The sequence below is a fragment of the Apostichopus japonicus genome, chromosome 19 (genome assembly GCF_037975245.1).
Source record: "Apostichopus japonicus isolate 1M-3 chromosome 19, ASM3797524v1, whole genome shotgun sequence".
Classification (NCBI taxonomy): Eukaryota; Metazoa; Echinodermata; class Holothuroidea; order Aspidochirotida; family Stichopodidae; genus Apostichopus; species Apostichopus japonicus.
In genome coordinates, this window is record NC_092579.1 from 8,310,894 (window position 1) to 8,327,629 (window position 16,736).

General features: G+C 35.8%; 1 protein-coding gene across 1 annotated transcript; it reads left to right on the forward strand.

Moving 5' to 3' along the window:
• Window positions 1-11,594: 11,594 nt before the first annotated feature.
• LOC139960554 (uncharacterized) lies at window positions 11,595-15,971 on the forward strand. Its single transcript, XM_071959001.1, has 3 exons — window positions 11,595-11,728; window positions 12,794-12,929; window positions 13,541-15,971. Exons 2-3 carry the CDS (start codon window positions 12,827-12,829, stop codon window positions 15,385-15,387), a joined length of 1,950 nt encoding a protein of 649 aa, XP_071815102.1. The 5' UTR covers window positions 11,595-11,728; window positions 12,794-12,826; the 3' UTR covers window positions 15,388-15,971.
• The last annotated feature ends 765 nt before the right edge of the window (window positions 15,972-16,736 follow it).

Here is a 16,736-nt window from a genome sequence, read left to right on the forward strand (position 1 = left end):
GTTCACGGTATTCGTCACATATGGTAAAATATATAGACTAATATATGGTTAAATGAAGCTTCATTTAACAAGTTTACAAAGCCAGAGATTAATATCATAAAATAAGAAAATAAAAACCGTGCATTATCATTCTCTTTAAATTCGAAAGTTTGTCGGATCATATATACCGACTGTAACGCTATACGGTGACCCTATACTGAACAAGCTCTTAATGTATGTAACTTAAAATGGTCTTTTGACGTCGCAACTGCTTCAACCTCGAAACGGCTTAGGGATAACAAGGGTCTTGAATAAAGCTACGTTCAGTTAATTGCTGGTAGACATGCATCACAGTATATATATATATATATATATATATATATATATATATATATATATATATATATATATATATATATATTGGTAGGATGGTGAAGCAATATGTTGTATGACCTTCGTTAAACACAGTATGTAAACAAACCATATAAATGACACGACATACAGGCAAGTACAATAGATGAACAAAACACCTTCATAAAGGCAAGTATACAATAGATCAACAAACACCTTCTTAAGAGGTATATGTTTAGTTACACTTGGTTGCGTATAGGGCTGCTGACAACTGAGGGGTGAAGGATGTTTTGAACTGTTTGATTATTACCAAATATATAGACTTACAAAATCGTGAAATAAGAAGTGTATTTATCGCTTCTCATACAGTAACGATGTGCAGTATTTTGTTCACGTAAATTAAAGTTAAAAACGCATTAAAACAAGATAACAATAATCTAATATAGTAACATCAGTTATTATTCTGCGAAAAAGCATTTATTACTCTTCTACTACTCGATACCCTCAGCAATTGAATAAAAATGTTGTACACGCTTAGCCATGCTAGCTGTACACCGGCGCTTAACCATGCTTTGGGCATATACTTTTTGTTTTCCTCGCTTCCCTAGAACCCTGCCACGCACCCTCATATGGCGGTTGCACCCCAAAATTATGATCTAGACGCTGATTGCCGCTCCAACACCCTCGTGTTATAGGTGCCGTACCACAATAAATTGATTCCATTGACTTACACACTAAACTCGTCGCCTTTCAAGGCATAGATAAAAGTCTTCAACTAACATGTCCTACCCACCAAACATAGCCGATGGCCTGAGCTGTCATAGGACATTCAATTTTAGCCACCATGACCGTTTAGGTTTTGGGGCTAGAAGAGCTCAAAATTTATCATAGTGCTCCCAAACCAATCTGCCAGCTCTCGCTGAGGAATCTTGTTGTTTCACTAATGATTTTCTAAAATACCTTAAATCATCTTCAATCCTCCAGATTTTTAGACCATCAGTAGTTCATTTCATCTTCTTACTCATGCAATCATCAAAAAGAATGACGATGACTCAGAAAATACCAAAATAGCTCGACAGTAGGTCACTTTAGGACTATTTTCCGTACACGTATTACATTGTGGGACGTTATCTGTATGAATATGAAATAGCATTAATATAAGTGAGGACGCTATACATTATTGTGTTTATTGTGTGTTGAATGTCAGTATAGTAACTTTTACAGTTCTTGTTCTTGCGTCAATTGACTAGAGGTAGCACACGCCCATTAAAAACCAAATACACTTATTTCATTATGGGATGTTATCTGTATGAATATGAAATAGCAATAATATAAGTGAGGACGCTATACATAATTGTTGTTATTGTGTTTTGAATGTCGGTATAGTAACTTGCACAGTTCTTGTTTTTGCGTCAATTGACTAGAGGTAGCATACGCCCATTAAAACCCAATTGACTTAAACACTAAATCACAAAGGTATGTGGTTTCTAAGTCTAAAGAAGTTCACACTAGCTAAACGTTACCCAGCACTGGACAGCTGATAAGTTGGCCTTTCCATGGCACCATAAATATTCCGTATCATGACCATGCAAATTTGTTTTGTTATCCGAGCTTGAAGTTTTCTACGGAATGCCAAATGTATCAAAAATGTCCAAAACTATATAAGCATGTCCAAAAAAATATAAGCATGTCCAAAAAAATATAAGCATGTCCAAAAAAATATAAGCATGTCCAAAAAAATATAAGCATGTCCAAATTTATATAAACATATCGAAACTAATATAAGTATGTCCAAAAATAATATGATCATGCCCAAAATAATATGAGAGTGTCGAAAAATTATATGAACATGTCGAATGTAACTGCTAACTTCAACTTTTTAGTGAACATTTTGGCATCTGAATTCACGCCATCTGTTGCAAAATATCCAAAAAAATATAAGCATGTCCAAATTTATATAAACATGTCGAAACCAATATGAGTATGTCCAAAAATAATGAGAGCATGTCCAAAATAATATAAGAGTGTCGAAAGACTATATGAGCATGTCCAAAATATAAAAAAGTGTCGAAAAATAATACAAAAGTCTCGAGCGTAACTGCTCGATTCAACTTTGTAATGAACAGTCAGGCGTTTGAATTTTACGCCATATGTTCCAAATATCAAACTTTTTATTTTGGTATGCTGAAAACAAAAACACCATATCCAGCGTAACTTAAGACGATATACAGTTCATCCATTACCGTATTAGTGTGTGTGTTAATATTTTAATGATATTTCGATCAAGAACGATTTTATTTTCGAGGAAATATTAGTTGAGTTGTTTCGTAGCGCGAGTGATCAACCTGGCCCCAAGGTGCTGTAACTATCAGTGAGTTTAATACGAAGAACCACTGTGTCCAGCATTCCACGCGGTTTAATCAATAATATGTAGTTGGCGAGTTCTTCCCACGTTTCCATCTTGAAATTTAGTTAAAAGGTGAGAGTGAAGATTAAACGTTGAATACCCCTAACCTAGGCTTATTTTTTTTTAATTCTGGGCTAGTGTCCGACTTCGCCTGGTAACCGTAATTAAGTGTCACAATTTTCCGTTAAAAAAGTAACACAGTATAGTAGTTCATTTTCACTGCCAACGTACGCATGTGTGATAACTACTGTACGTTGTTAGCGCTTGTGCATGTTGTACGTACTTTCGCACGTGAACTTCTTTGCCTTCGCAACAATATATGAATAATCTCAGCACCTCTAGGCAGGGCGAAACCACTCACATTACGTAGGGATGTAAAAAGGAAAAATGTTAGGTGATGGTCTTGTTTTTACATATTTTGAATTATTTGCGTCACAAAAACAGAAGAATGTTTCAATAATATATTGTCATAATGATAACCATTGTGTCAGTTGATACAAATTACCTCCAAAGAAGGTATTGTAAGCTAATTTTTTTCGACATACCAATATAAAAGTTCGATATTTGAAACATTTGGCGTGACTTCAAACGCCAAAATGTTCATAACAAAGTTGAAGTTAGCAGTTACACTCGAGACTTCTATATTATTATTCGACACTCTCATATAATTTTGGGCGTGCTCATATTATATTTTGACATACTTATATGTGTTTGGACATGCGCGTATTATTTTGGACATGCTCATATAGTTTTGACATGTCTATATAAATTTGGACATGCTCATATAAGTTTGGACATGCTTATATTTTTTTGGATATTTTGCAACATATGGCGTAACTTAAAACGCCAAAATGTTCAATACAAAATTGAATTAGGCAGTTACATTTGTCCCTCTTGTATTATTTTTCGACATTCTTTTAATATGTTGGACATGCTCATATAGTCTTTCGACACTCTCATATTATTTTGGACATGCTCTTATTATTTTTGGACATACTCATATTAGTTTCGACATGTTTATATAAATTTGGACATGCTTATATTATTTTGGACATGCTTATATTGTTTTGGACATTTTTGAAACGTATGGCATGCCGTAGTTTTCGTAACTTGTAAACAACCTCTTCACTCAGTATAGTAAACAATTTTCGCACGCTGCTCCTGGGAGACCTAAAGGGGTCTAAAATTGCCTCAATTGACACAATTGTTGCACCACATATACTTCCATCCATGCTCTTTAAGCCACAAGAAGCCAGATCCTGATTGATAACGTATCCAAAAAAAATTCTTACTGCATTTTGGCACTTTTCCTGAGATAGGAGAACATCCGGGCGAATTGATATATACTCTAATAGGAGTATGCCACTTATATTATTTAAGTGCCACTTCAACTAGTAAAACATGTATGAATACATCCCGACCATTATGTTTATTTAAACAGACTTTATAGTTTATCATCCTCTTTTTCAATGGTTTATGCTATTGAGTGTTCATATTACTCTAATAAATTCCAAGCAACTACTATATGCGACTTATAAAATAATTATAATACACATGGATTTTATCAATATGTTCTTGTTTCTGTCATGACACAGAGCCAGAGAATATGGTGATATGTTATGCCTTTTCAACTCGAAAACGTTATTTTGTTTTTATCAAACGATGTTTTGGAACTAAGAGAGGTCAATTAAGCTAGCAATCATAAGTTATAAGAGTTCTGTTGTATTCCTTGGTATATCAAAGAGACCCGTTTAACAGGCGAAAAATCGTAACGAACCAGTGATAAAAAAGCTAAAATTTCTCGACACTTTTACACTTTAAGACCTCCGAGGCTCTACTCATTCTGACCAATATGGCGCCGTTCGTCACTACAACGTAACACGGGAACAACGTCTTGATGCCTAAATATGTAAATATCTTATTAATAACATTGTAAATATTTTGTCTTTTCAAATAGAACCATATTGTTCTCTATATACTTCCAAATTATGCCATTGGCATATGTAAGGCGATGAAAAATGTTGGTAGCAGATAGTAAGAAAAGTTTGATTTTTGTTGTCTTGATTATAACGGTTCTTCGACTTGCACTGTCGACCCAGTGACTCATATGTACGGGATTCCCTCGATGGTAACCGGTTCAGGGTAACCCCTTATGACTAACCAAGAAACAATGACCAAATCAATACAAACTGTCCACCCATTGAGTTCCCTTCATCAACGCAGTAAATAATTACTTTGTTGAGAATGACACTGCAGTTCCCACACGACGGCGTCCAGGTGCGCACCCTTGTAACTATGCACCAGATCCAAACAAAAGGTTCGACATTCTGTAATATGCCATATGGGTACGCATGGTTAGACAACTGGGCTCTCCAGCGGTTTAACAGAGGGCGTTGTCATATCGGTCCTATTAGAGTTCCTTTCTTTATAAAGGAACTCCCTATCTACGGCTCTGGGCCCTAATATACAATACTATTTTAACTACCAATGACTTACAGTAACAAGATCGCGTGGAAGATCCCACAAGCTGCAAACACGCATGATGAACGAAAACACATACTATCTGAGAAACACATGCAAGTTAAGGTGCTGAAAACAAAACGATTGACTTAAAACTTCGCAAATATCTTTCAAGTGATCACGATTCAATAAATTCGAACGAAATCATATACGCTATATTACAGATCACGGATATTTTTGGGCAGTGCAGATCCACCACGTATATGCACCAGGATACAGAGAAGAGGCAGGGAGGTGGGGAGGGGGGGGGTGTACAGCTATTAAGTTATGGGACAACAACAATATTGTAACACGACCCATCTTCCCAATGCTCACCCCAACCTCCCAACACACCTTTTCGCAACCTTAGCTTACCCTATGACGTTTTCCTGGTGGGGGAGGGGGGAGCTGTTGTGCAAAAAAAATGATTTGTGTTTTGATACTTTGTCATTTTAGACCCATAGTTGGATTTACTATACCAGAACTGGACAGAACCAGAACAACAGAAGTGCTTTTGCAGTGTTTTAGATCTGGAACAAAGATCAATTTAATAAAACACGTCAGGGTAATAAAAGGTGTCTCTATATATTATAGTTTAATGGTTAAAATTAATTAAGCAATGCATATCAAGATTAATAATTTATTACTAACAAAGGACTCTCTACTCAAAGATGAAAACATACAAACGGAAAAATCTCAATATTCCATTTACCTAAAAATATTATACCCTGATCACAATATCACGCATAGATGTGAAAATGTGGCCACAATTGCCTAAGAGCAATGTTACAACACGCTAAAAACGTTTCCATGTGATCGGTTTGGAATTATAATCTGCCATGATGTACCATCGAGGTAACCTAGAGCGACAGATATCACACTTTAACAACCAGCCACACCTTTACTGGCTTCACTGAAATTTACTATGTAAAGAAGCTTGTTTGTTGATAACACCACAAATAATGCACGCAAAGGGTCCATACTTTGTTCACGTCAGAAATACGCCGTATGATATATATAAAGTAACATAGCAAATTAGTTATGACTTTATATGTTTGCATGTAAAATGTTTAAAAACCAGTTTATTATAGTCCCCATATATTGAATGCAGTGATGTTATTTAGACATTTACATACCTAATTGACGTAAAAGTGTCTTTGAAGTGTCGGTGAATTTGAACACTAGTTGGCTGCCTATAGAATAGTTGGCGGCAATTATTACGCAGATAATATTAAATTCCGACCACTGTTTGATTGGAAATGACAAAACAAATTTACTTTGAATAAAATACCAAACCCTGAAATGAAAAACAATTGTCATTTTTCCTCTTTTACTTTTTCATCGGCTTTGTATATGTGTACTATTTGCAGGTCAAAGTTAGTTAAGGGTCTTTCGTAAGCTTTTTCGAACAATAGGAATTACAAACAATGGATGCAATTTGCAACCGGAGATGTCTAGTCACTGTAGTGAAATATAGAGTGTTATATTCTCATGGTGAAAACAGAACATTTTCAACTCACAATCATATATATATATTATATACAGTATTGAGAGCGAATGATAAAACTATAATTTTTTTATATATATTTACCTTGATAAGTCATACCTTTACATCAGAGGTTGTCAACATGATAGAATCAATAAACATTGCAAACGGTATGTTCCTGAAAGTTACTTTACTTAGTATCCTTACAAACCTTTAACGTAAACTGATCTAGGTGGCAAAGGAAATGTGAATGCATCAAAGTAAAAAGGATAATGTTGACCAAGACGGGTAATCGTTAAAAATACACGAAAAGGTTTGATTTCGGTGTGTGCATAATTTCTGCACTTGATATGAGTGGGATTGGTATTGCGAGGAGGGCTTAGTGGTAGGTGGGGGGGGGGGGGGGGCCTCCGGCGGCCACGAATTGATTCATAGATGAGTCACCTGACAAGGTACCCTCCATCACATGATGGATCCTACTTAAGAGGTGACTCACAATTGACAAGAGAATTTTGCTCTTTTCCTTGAAAAGTTTTAATCTATTCATTTAAATTGTTATCCAGCAGGAGGGCGTACGTAACAACTATATTTCTTGTCATACAATAGTCTGTTGAGTAGTGACGTCAATAGCTTGACAGGTATTTCCAGTTCTTTTGTATTAAGCGCACACGTTCGAGGAGTCTCTGTTGGTATACAATCTGATACCAAATTCATTCTCTTGTTAAAAGTCGTGATATGCATTTACTTTCGTCACGCCTGAATGATTTGGTTGAAGTTTTGCACGTTTACACAGAATGATAAGGCTCTAGTATAGTGACAAACAAACAAAATTAAAAATAAATTAAAAATTTTATTTTGAATTATTTTTCATTTTAATGTTCGTATATTCTAGTGATCTACACAAGTGTGAGGATTTATATCTTAAACTTTCATGGAAGTTGAAATTATAAATAAAGCAAATGTGGAATTTTCCAGAGCACTAACAGCAAATCTGTGTAAAACTGAGCAACCGCTTCTGGTTTTATATAGATTAGAGAGGGGAGGGGGAGTGAAGGGAGTGGTGGAGGATTTGCATGGGGAGAGGTTTGAGGGCTACTTCGCATCTATTGTGTGCATAGGATTTGTGAGAGGTACTCCAGCAATAAGTGGGTATTTTGAATTGTCATTCTTACTATAATACGGTAACTTGCATTAATACCGTAATTAAATTTCATTAATGAACTTTTTGAGTCGTCGTTCCACTCATTTCAGTGCGTAGCCTCTCTCATACAACAGAAGGGTGATACTGGGACCAATCACCTCACCCCCCCCCCCTCTTCTCACTTTCTTCGAACACTGTCATATTGCACTGCATGGCCAAATAAACCAGATTAAAAAACCGAGAGGTTGTTTCCACTTGTTTTTGTTATTAAGAAGATGAAGAATAGATGCCAAATATAGATATAATCATTCAGATTAAGTGCTCTCTCCTTCAACATTTGTTTTTTATAATCATATTCACATAATTTCTTCTTCTTCTTTTATTCGATATTTTTTTCATTTATTCTTGAGAGAGTAGCTGTCGTATATATATATATATATATATATATATATATATATATATATATATATATATATTTATACCATTAATGGAAGTGGAAATAAAATATGTAACGTTTAAAGAATATTATTTCTATGAAGTAAAAGTAAGAAGAAGGAATGTCCAAATGTGTGCTATTGCAATATTTATTCGTTTCCGTCTTTTATTGATTTAATCCACGTAACGGCACGGATCAAACTAGCATCCGTGTGTTCCACTTGGACAAGTCCTGATCTTCTAACGATGCGCAGGTTTTCTCTCAATATGCAGAAGACTGAGTCAAAAACACAAGGTGGTGCGTCAGTTATATTACTCAGCAATTGGTTACGGATCACCAAAATACGAGGCACGTCTTTTGTTTGTTTACGGTATAGTATTTTCTCTTGAACTGCTGGTTATGAAAGACAGAGGGTAATAATTTCATACTCTGATAGATATGATAACTGACCAAAGCATCACGTTTCCAGCGAATCATATTATTCAGTAATAGGCTTACTGTGGGTACCCAAATGACAGTATATTTTGTTCATCCGCTCAAAAGAAGAAAGAAAAGGGTAAACGTCATGCCGGTTATTTGACATATTTTCACTAAAACTTAATGTCTTGGTTAACAAACTGAACAGGAAATCACATGTTAGCAGAATGTAGAAACATAAAAATAAAGAACTTCAACTGAGAAACAGAAACTCCCCGAAAATTAATTGCATGTGTGATGCTTCATTTGGGTATATTGCAATACTAAGTGACGACAGTATTTTGGCATAGGGGCCGAGGAGGAGTGAATATGTAGTAAAATTGCACCCCGAGAACTTTTGATACATAGTCTCATAATCTTTATAACTAGTGGTGAATATATATAGAACTGTTCCCTGCAAGAGTGAATAATCGACTACCAAGAATGGACCACATGACCCCCGAAGTCCCAGCGGATGAAACAGATCGATTGGGGTAACCTGTCTATGACTCATGAATAAGAAATTACCATCTTTAGGGATTCATCAAGTAGGGAATCCCTGCAAACGAAACTCATTTGTGGGGGAAAAAACTATGATTCATCGAAAACAACTTGATAAAATAATTAAACTCAGAGTATATGCCGAACAATGGATAGCACTCCATGTTTACATCTGTGTCACACCAATTTGAATCTGAAACACTTCAACTGTCAAACCTAATACCCAATGACGTCATTAATACGTGAGTCGCACACGAACCTTCAACTTAACTTACTGAATGAATTGACCTAGTCTTCATATGCTCGGCTGATCACAAGGACGATTGTGTTTGTTATATTCAAATAGCTCCAATATTACATAGGTTCAGAATCCAACTAACATAAAATGTAAGTCTTAAATGTCATGGCGATACGTAGACGCGAACATGATATAGTTTAGTACTTGGGGCCCTTGTATGCAAATTACCTTCGAGCCTTTCTCTACGTCAACTTCATGTACCCTCCAAATATAACAATAAAGGCCTTCTGAGATCAAACATATACAGTTCTTTTTTTTACCTTTTATTAATTTTCACCTTGGGAATCCTATATCTAACTTAATATTAAACTTAAGTTATTTTTAATATAAATCTACTTAGCATCATACTAGTATTGTTTAATTGCATAATCCCTAGATTTATTTCTATAGCGTGCGTTAACATGATCAGCAACGTTAGAGGATGACTTTAAGACTGCACAATATTCATTTTGAGATGTTTCAGACTGTTAAAACAACACTATTATCACTTTCTGGTTGTGTTAATATTACACTTTTAAATGTTGAGGTAGTGGTTGGACTATTAAGTCTAAAACATAGACCATTCGATCAATTCCTCAGATGCAAAAAGAAAAAAAAAACGCAATCGGAAAACATAACTTTTTCATGACCTCAACTGACATGTTTACAATGAGTTTTCAATTTGTTAATAAAAGATAAATGTTGATATTTAATAACAATAAAAGGTATGATATGTCGTTAGTATAAAGCTTAAAGGACATGTTGTGTTATGTGGTAAAGTTAATTGAATTTATGAAACAATTGATTATTACATTAATATTAAGGCCTGGACCGAGAAGCCATCGTCATGGTACTGTAGAAAGGAAACTTGGAAACTTGAACATGAAAGAACATACTAGAGATTAAGCCTAATCTCAAGGTTGATATCTTGAAAACTGGATTTTTATAGATAGGGTAATGGTATCCGTTTGTTGTATTGAACTATACAACAGAGCAAGACTAAAATTCTGCCTAAAATCACCCTTTAAGAATTCTCGTAACCGATAGCAAAAAAAAGTTACAGAAAGATATACCACTCATATATGAGGCAATTTTCTCATTTGAGAACAACGCCTATATGGTCCTTTAGGTTGATCATGTGATCACGTATCATTGTAGTTTGAAGTGATTTGAAGGTAAGTAACAAACAATTGTTTATATTTATAAGTCAGAAGCCTAACAAGAAACAAACTACGTCTTAGTCGTTTACATGAAATGATGAATAATATCAAAATGTGAAAATCGCAAGGTAACCTCTTACCATCTTACCTTCAAAGCCATTTTCTTCTGCTATTTCTCGCTTTTGTCGATTAATTTACCTTAAAAATACAGAAAATGAAGATGAGCCAGATCCATTATATATATATATATATGTATAATGTGAATGGTTTGGCAAAACGAGAAGCACGTGTTGTGAGATACAGATTTAAAACCACTGATATGTATAAATAGTCAAATAGCGTTTCATTCTTTCGTTTCCAATCCACAATCAGCAGACCTTTTTTTTTACCACTGTATCAGGTTATATAATGCACTTGAATGTCATCTCTGACAATATGTTGTACTGCATGTGCAAACTTCTCATGGCATATATTTTTGGGTGTAGAGACCGACTGAACCTGGGGATGTTTGGCTCCTCCCCTGCACCCCACACCCCTCTTATTTTGCAAGTTCTGTAAGCTGCCCATGTATATCCATTCAGTTGACCTCATAGACGTGACGGAGCAGTTTTCAGTTAATTGATTTAACTTTATAATACTATTGGTCATTTTCCAATCTTATAGTAACAAATTTCATTAGCTTATAACAATTTAATCGATTACGCTTGAATTTTACACGGTTTGATATGAATATTCATAGATGGTAAGTGCATTCAAGCAACACTGCTTTGGAGGTTAAAAAAAAACAGGTTTGGCGGTGGATTCCTCGTGCCACCGTGAGTCATTTGTTTGATTAAACGAAATAACAATAGGTGGTCAAGTTTTCTGCACTGTAATATTTAGTGAGAAAAAAGGGTATAAATATGGCCAGCAATCGTTGAGAGGTTCACAAATTACGGAGACTTCTTCAAGTAAAGACAAGAGTAAAGAAGAAAGAAACTACTAAAGATATACCAAGAACTTAATCAGAAAAATCAGAATTCAACTTATATTTTGGTGAGTACACTGTACTATTATAGGCCTGCTTGTTCTTCGTTAATTAAATAAAAGGGAACTTGTAGGATACGATTGGTTTTAATAATCGGTCCTTAGTAAACAATTGTGAAGTAATCATTTCATTGTATTAATTGTACGATTGTAAGTTAACGTAAACTTTTAGTCCTTGTCAGGATAGCCTTAACTACTTTGATTTGTAAAAAAGTAACGTTGGTACACCAGGAATAACTCATAACATCATTTTAATATAATTATATTCTTTCTTAACTAATAAAATTTCCATACTTGAATAGCTGAGTATTAAGAACTGAAACCTGTATATTTGATGGTGTCCACTGACATTAAGAGCATACAATCTGCTATCAAACTTATGTCTGGTATACTTGAAAAATATTATTTTGATAAAAGAAGGCAATTGCCACTTTGAAATTTTTAACTTGAAGTGAAAAGAATAACGTTATACAGCTTTTGCTCTGATGAAACTAAATTAGATTAATTTGACCGAGGTAAATTTTGTGTTCCACAACTTCGTCGCTATTTTTAATTCCTCTTGCAAATCTTTGGAGTTTATACCAAATACCATCTTCCCTAGTACCACTTTGGTTGTTAAAGTAAAGTATAATATTGTATATATAGTAATTTTTCGTGTATAACGAGCAAAAATGACATCACCTTATAAAACTAATAAAACAAGCTTTAAGACAGCACTTTTAGTTAACCGCGTTAGGATTTCCACACTGATGTTATACTGTATAAATATAGATATATACTAACTTAAATCAATCATGAAATACCTACATTGGCGGGTAATATTGTTACTTTATTTCTATTGCTGAACTTGACGGTCAAAATCGTGTTTGAAATATGTGCCATTCAGCTTTTTAAATAATATAAAAAAAAAAATCAAAATAATGGACTATAGAAGACATTGAGAATAATGTTGGTAAATATTACATTCACAATAATACACTGTGCAGATAATACCTTATATATTATCCAGTTTATTTGTTGTTTCTCACTTCATTTCATAATTTTGTTTTTTCCATCTTTCTAATTTTTTTTTAGATCACCACCACAAGCTAATATTATCAACTCGTCATGAAGCTCCATCTTGCATTCGTTTCCATGTCTCTATTCTTTGGAGTGATGATTTTGCTGTTGCCACAAGAGTCACAGACAGCGCCTCTCTTACTACGGAAAGGTAAATTTGTTATTCTAAAATAAAATATTGTAGGACCTAAAATGGTCCGATTATTTAGAATATTTCTTGTCCGTATCTTAGAATGTTTACCCCTTACGTAGACAAATCAATTCAACTAATCTACTTAAATTATATTCCCATCAAGGTGAAATCATTGCCAATCGCCGACATTTGTATTTGAAGTAATTCAAATGATTCAGTCTTTGCATACAATTTGCGATGATACACCATCCTTATTGTTATATTAATCCGTCTTTAGCTATCATATGAGCAACACACGAATTTGAAAAACCAATGTAGAAATAATGATAATATGAGCTTCTTTATCAGTATCGTCAACCATATTCAGTAACCTAAAGCAGTTACTATTGCATTTAATTCGAAGTTGTATGATTAAATTATTATATGACAGCTTCTGTAAAATGTGGACGACTAAACGAGCATAATTGGGGTGTTCTAGATTGTTCGAAGTTCACACAACTATACATTTCTAACTGTAAAAGTGAACAAAACTTAATGAATTATACATTTACTTGAAATAGCTTTAAATTTAAACCACCGAAATATTGCAATGTTAGTAATACATTACTACCTTTTAAATTTCTCAACAGGTACAAATTTCTATTTTGAAGACAATGCCAACAACTTAAGACAGCGTAGAAGTGATGGCAGTAGCTCCGTTAGTAACGACACAAGCGACGACGAGGAGGAGAGCAATGACACAGACGATGAAAGTGATAATACAGAGAACACAACTGACGAAGATGAAGAGGATGCAGTGACTGAAGTCGAAGATGAAGAGGATGTAGTGACTGAAGTCGAGGATGAAGATGCAGTGACTGATGCTCCAGCTGACAGACGTCGCAGAAGTGCCGATAGTAGCACTTCTGATGAAGACGCCGATAGTAGCACTTCTGATGATGACGAGGAGGAGAGCAATGACACAGACGATGAAAGTGATGATACAGAGAACACAACTGACGAAGATGAAGAGGAGACAGTGACTGAAGTCGAAGATGAAGAGGATGTAGTGACTGAAGTCGAGGATGAAGATGCAGTGACTGATGCACCAGCTGACAGACGTCGCAGAAGTGCCGATAGTAGCACTTCTGATGCAGACGCCGATAGTAGCACTTCTGATGATGACGAGGAGGAGAGCAATGACACAGACGATGAAAGTGATGATACAGAGAACACAACTGACGAAGATGAAGAGGAGACAGTGACTGAAGTCGAAGATGAAGAGGATGTAGTGACTGAAGTCGAGGATGAAGATGCAGTGACTGATGCTCCAGCTGACAGACGTCGCAGAAGTGACGATAGTAGCACTTCTGATGACGACGCCGATAGTAGCACTTCTGATGAAGACGAGGAGGAGAGCAATGACACAGACGATGAAAGTGATGATACAGAGAACACAACTGACGAAGATGAAGAGGAGACAGTGACTGAAGTCGAAGATGAAGAGGATGTAGTGACTGAAGTCGAGGATGAAGATGCAGTGACTGATGCTCCAGCTGACAGACGTCGCAGAAGTGACGATAGTAGCACTTCTGATGACGACGCCGATAGTAGCACTTCTGATGAAGACGAGGAGGAGAGCAATGACACAGACGATGAAAGTGATGATACAGAGAACACAACTGACGAAGATGAAGAGGAGACAGTGACTGAAGTCGAAGATGAAGAGGATGTAGTGACTGAAGTCGAGGATGAAGATGCAGTGACTGATGCTCCAGCTGACAGACGTCGCAGAAGTGACGATAGTAGCACTTCTGATGACGACGCCGATAGTAGCACTTCTGATGAAGACGAGGAGGAGAGCAATGACACAGACGATGAAAGTGATGATACAGAGAACACAACTGACGAAGATGAAGAGGAGACAGTGACTGAAGTCGAAGATGAAGAGGATGTAGTGACTGAAGTCGAGGATGAAGATGCAGTGACTGATGCTCCAGCTGACAGACGTCGCAGAAGTGACGATAGTAGCACTTCTGATGACGACGCCGATAGTAGCACTTCTGATGAAGACGAGGAGGAGAGCAATGACACAGACGATGTAAGTGATGATACAGAGAACACAACTGACGAAGATGAAGAGGAGACAGTGACTGAAGTCGAAGATGAAGAGGATGTAGTGACTGAAGTCGAGGATGAAGATGCAGTGACTGATGCTCCAGCTGACAGACGTCGCAGAAGTGCCGATAACAGCAATTCTGATGAAGACGCCGATAGTAGCACTTCTGATGAAGACGAGGAGGAGAGCAATGACACAGACGATGAAAGTGAAGATACAGAGAACACAACTGACGAAGATGAAGAGGAGACAGTGACTGAAGTCGAAGATGAAGAGGATGTAGTGACTGAAGTCGAGGATGAAGATGCAGTGACTGATGCTCCAGCTGACAGACGTCGCAGAAGTGCCGATAGCAGCACTTCTGATAATGACGATTAAAATATAACAATCTATTCCACCTCGGATTCATTTAGGCAATTAAATTAGAGATTAACACGTAAAGATTTTAACTTTTGAGGTATTGTACACAATTTTGCATTACAAGATATAAAACTTTATTAATTGAAGATATCAAATAGGAGCTATTTTGGTTGAACTCTCACAAAATGTTTCGTGGTAGAACTTGTTTAGGAACGGTATTAAGCTAAAAAAGTAATAACAGTGGCTGAATCTACTGTTTTCATTTTGTGGGTGGGGGAGTTAGGAGGGGAGCGGGGTTTTACCGCACTGCCAATTAGTAACAGAAGGAAAGTGATAGTTTTGTTAAGGTAAAATCTTCTAATTATCGTAGGTAACACATAAAGTAGGCCTACGTGGTAGTCGTAAAGTCCTTTTTATTTTTATTTCATTAAAGTTCAGCTGTTGGGTATTTTTTTTTATAATATCAAGGACAGTGTTTCTTATATTCATAAAAAAATACAGGCCACAACGGTAAGACTTACAAGTTGGTGCTACGAGTAATGCCAAGTGTATATCAAGCTTCAATTCTTGCCGCCTGTTATAATTTATGATTGTAAATATGAGAAATATATAAGTCCTATAAAAAGCATTTCTTGTGTTTCACATTTTTATTCTTAAAGTAAGAATTTAACAAAAAGATAAAATTTAAGATAATTTGTAAAATATGAGTCGCACAAGACGGTCAGTATATGATGATGACTGAAAAGAGTTAGTTTTTATGAAACATAACATTTAAATCGCTGACAGAGCAAAGAGGATCTCAATATTGAGTGCCACTCACAAGCAGTGAATTTCAAAAAGAAAGAATCAATAGGCTAAGCACATCACTCCTGTACTCCGTTCATTGCATTGGCTTCCCGTCTCTCAGCGCATCCAGTTTAAGATCCTACTTCACACCTGCAAAGCGATCAACGGGCTTGGCTCTCAATATATTACTGACCTTCTTAATCCTTTGCGTCGGTCAACTACAGTTACGCTCCGCTCTTCCTATCATGCGCATTTGCAATTAACTCCTGGTCCACGTACCCGCACTCGTTATGGCGACCCTGCCTTTTCTGTCGCTGCGCCTTCTCTTTGGAACGAACTCCCATTTCACGTTCGTGACTCTCCCTCCCTTTGTATTTTCAAGAGACAACTTAAAACATTTCTGTTTGATTCCTAGTTTTTTTTGTGTTTTTTTTCTTGTTTTCCTTGGTTTCCTTTGTCTCTTTCCTACTTTGCAAAGCGATTTGAAACGCTGTATTAAGCGCTATATAAATTTTTATAATTATTAATATTAAGCACCTTTAAATATGACTTAAGGCACAGCATTAATTTTTGAAGAGACA

Excerpts from the sequence above, each read along its gene's own strand:
- LOC139960554 (XM_071959001.1), top strand. The coding sequence starts at position 12,827 with ATGAAGCTCCATCTTGCATTCGTTTCCATGTCTCTATTCTTTGGAGTG. Across the intron at positions 12,930-13,540 it reads GCCTCTCTTACTACGGAAAG|GTACAAATTTCTATTTTGAA; the intron begins GTAAATTTGTTA and ends ATTTCTCAACAG.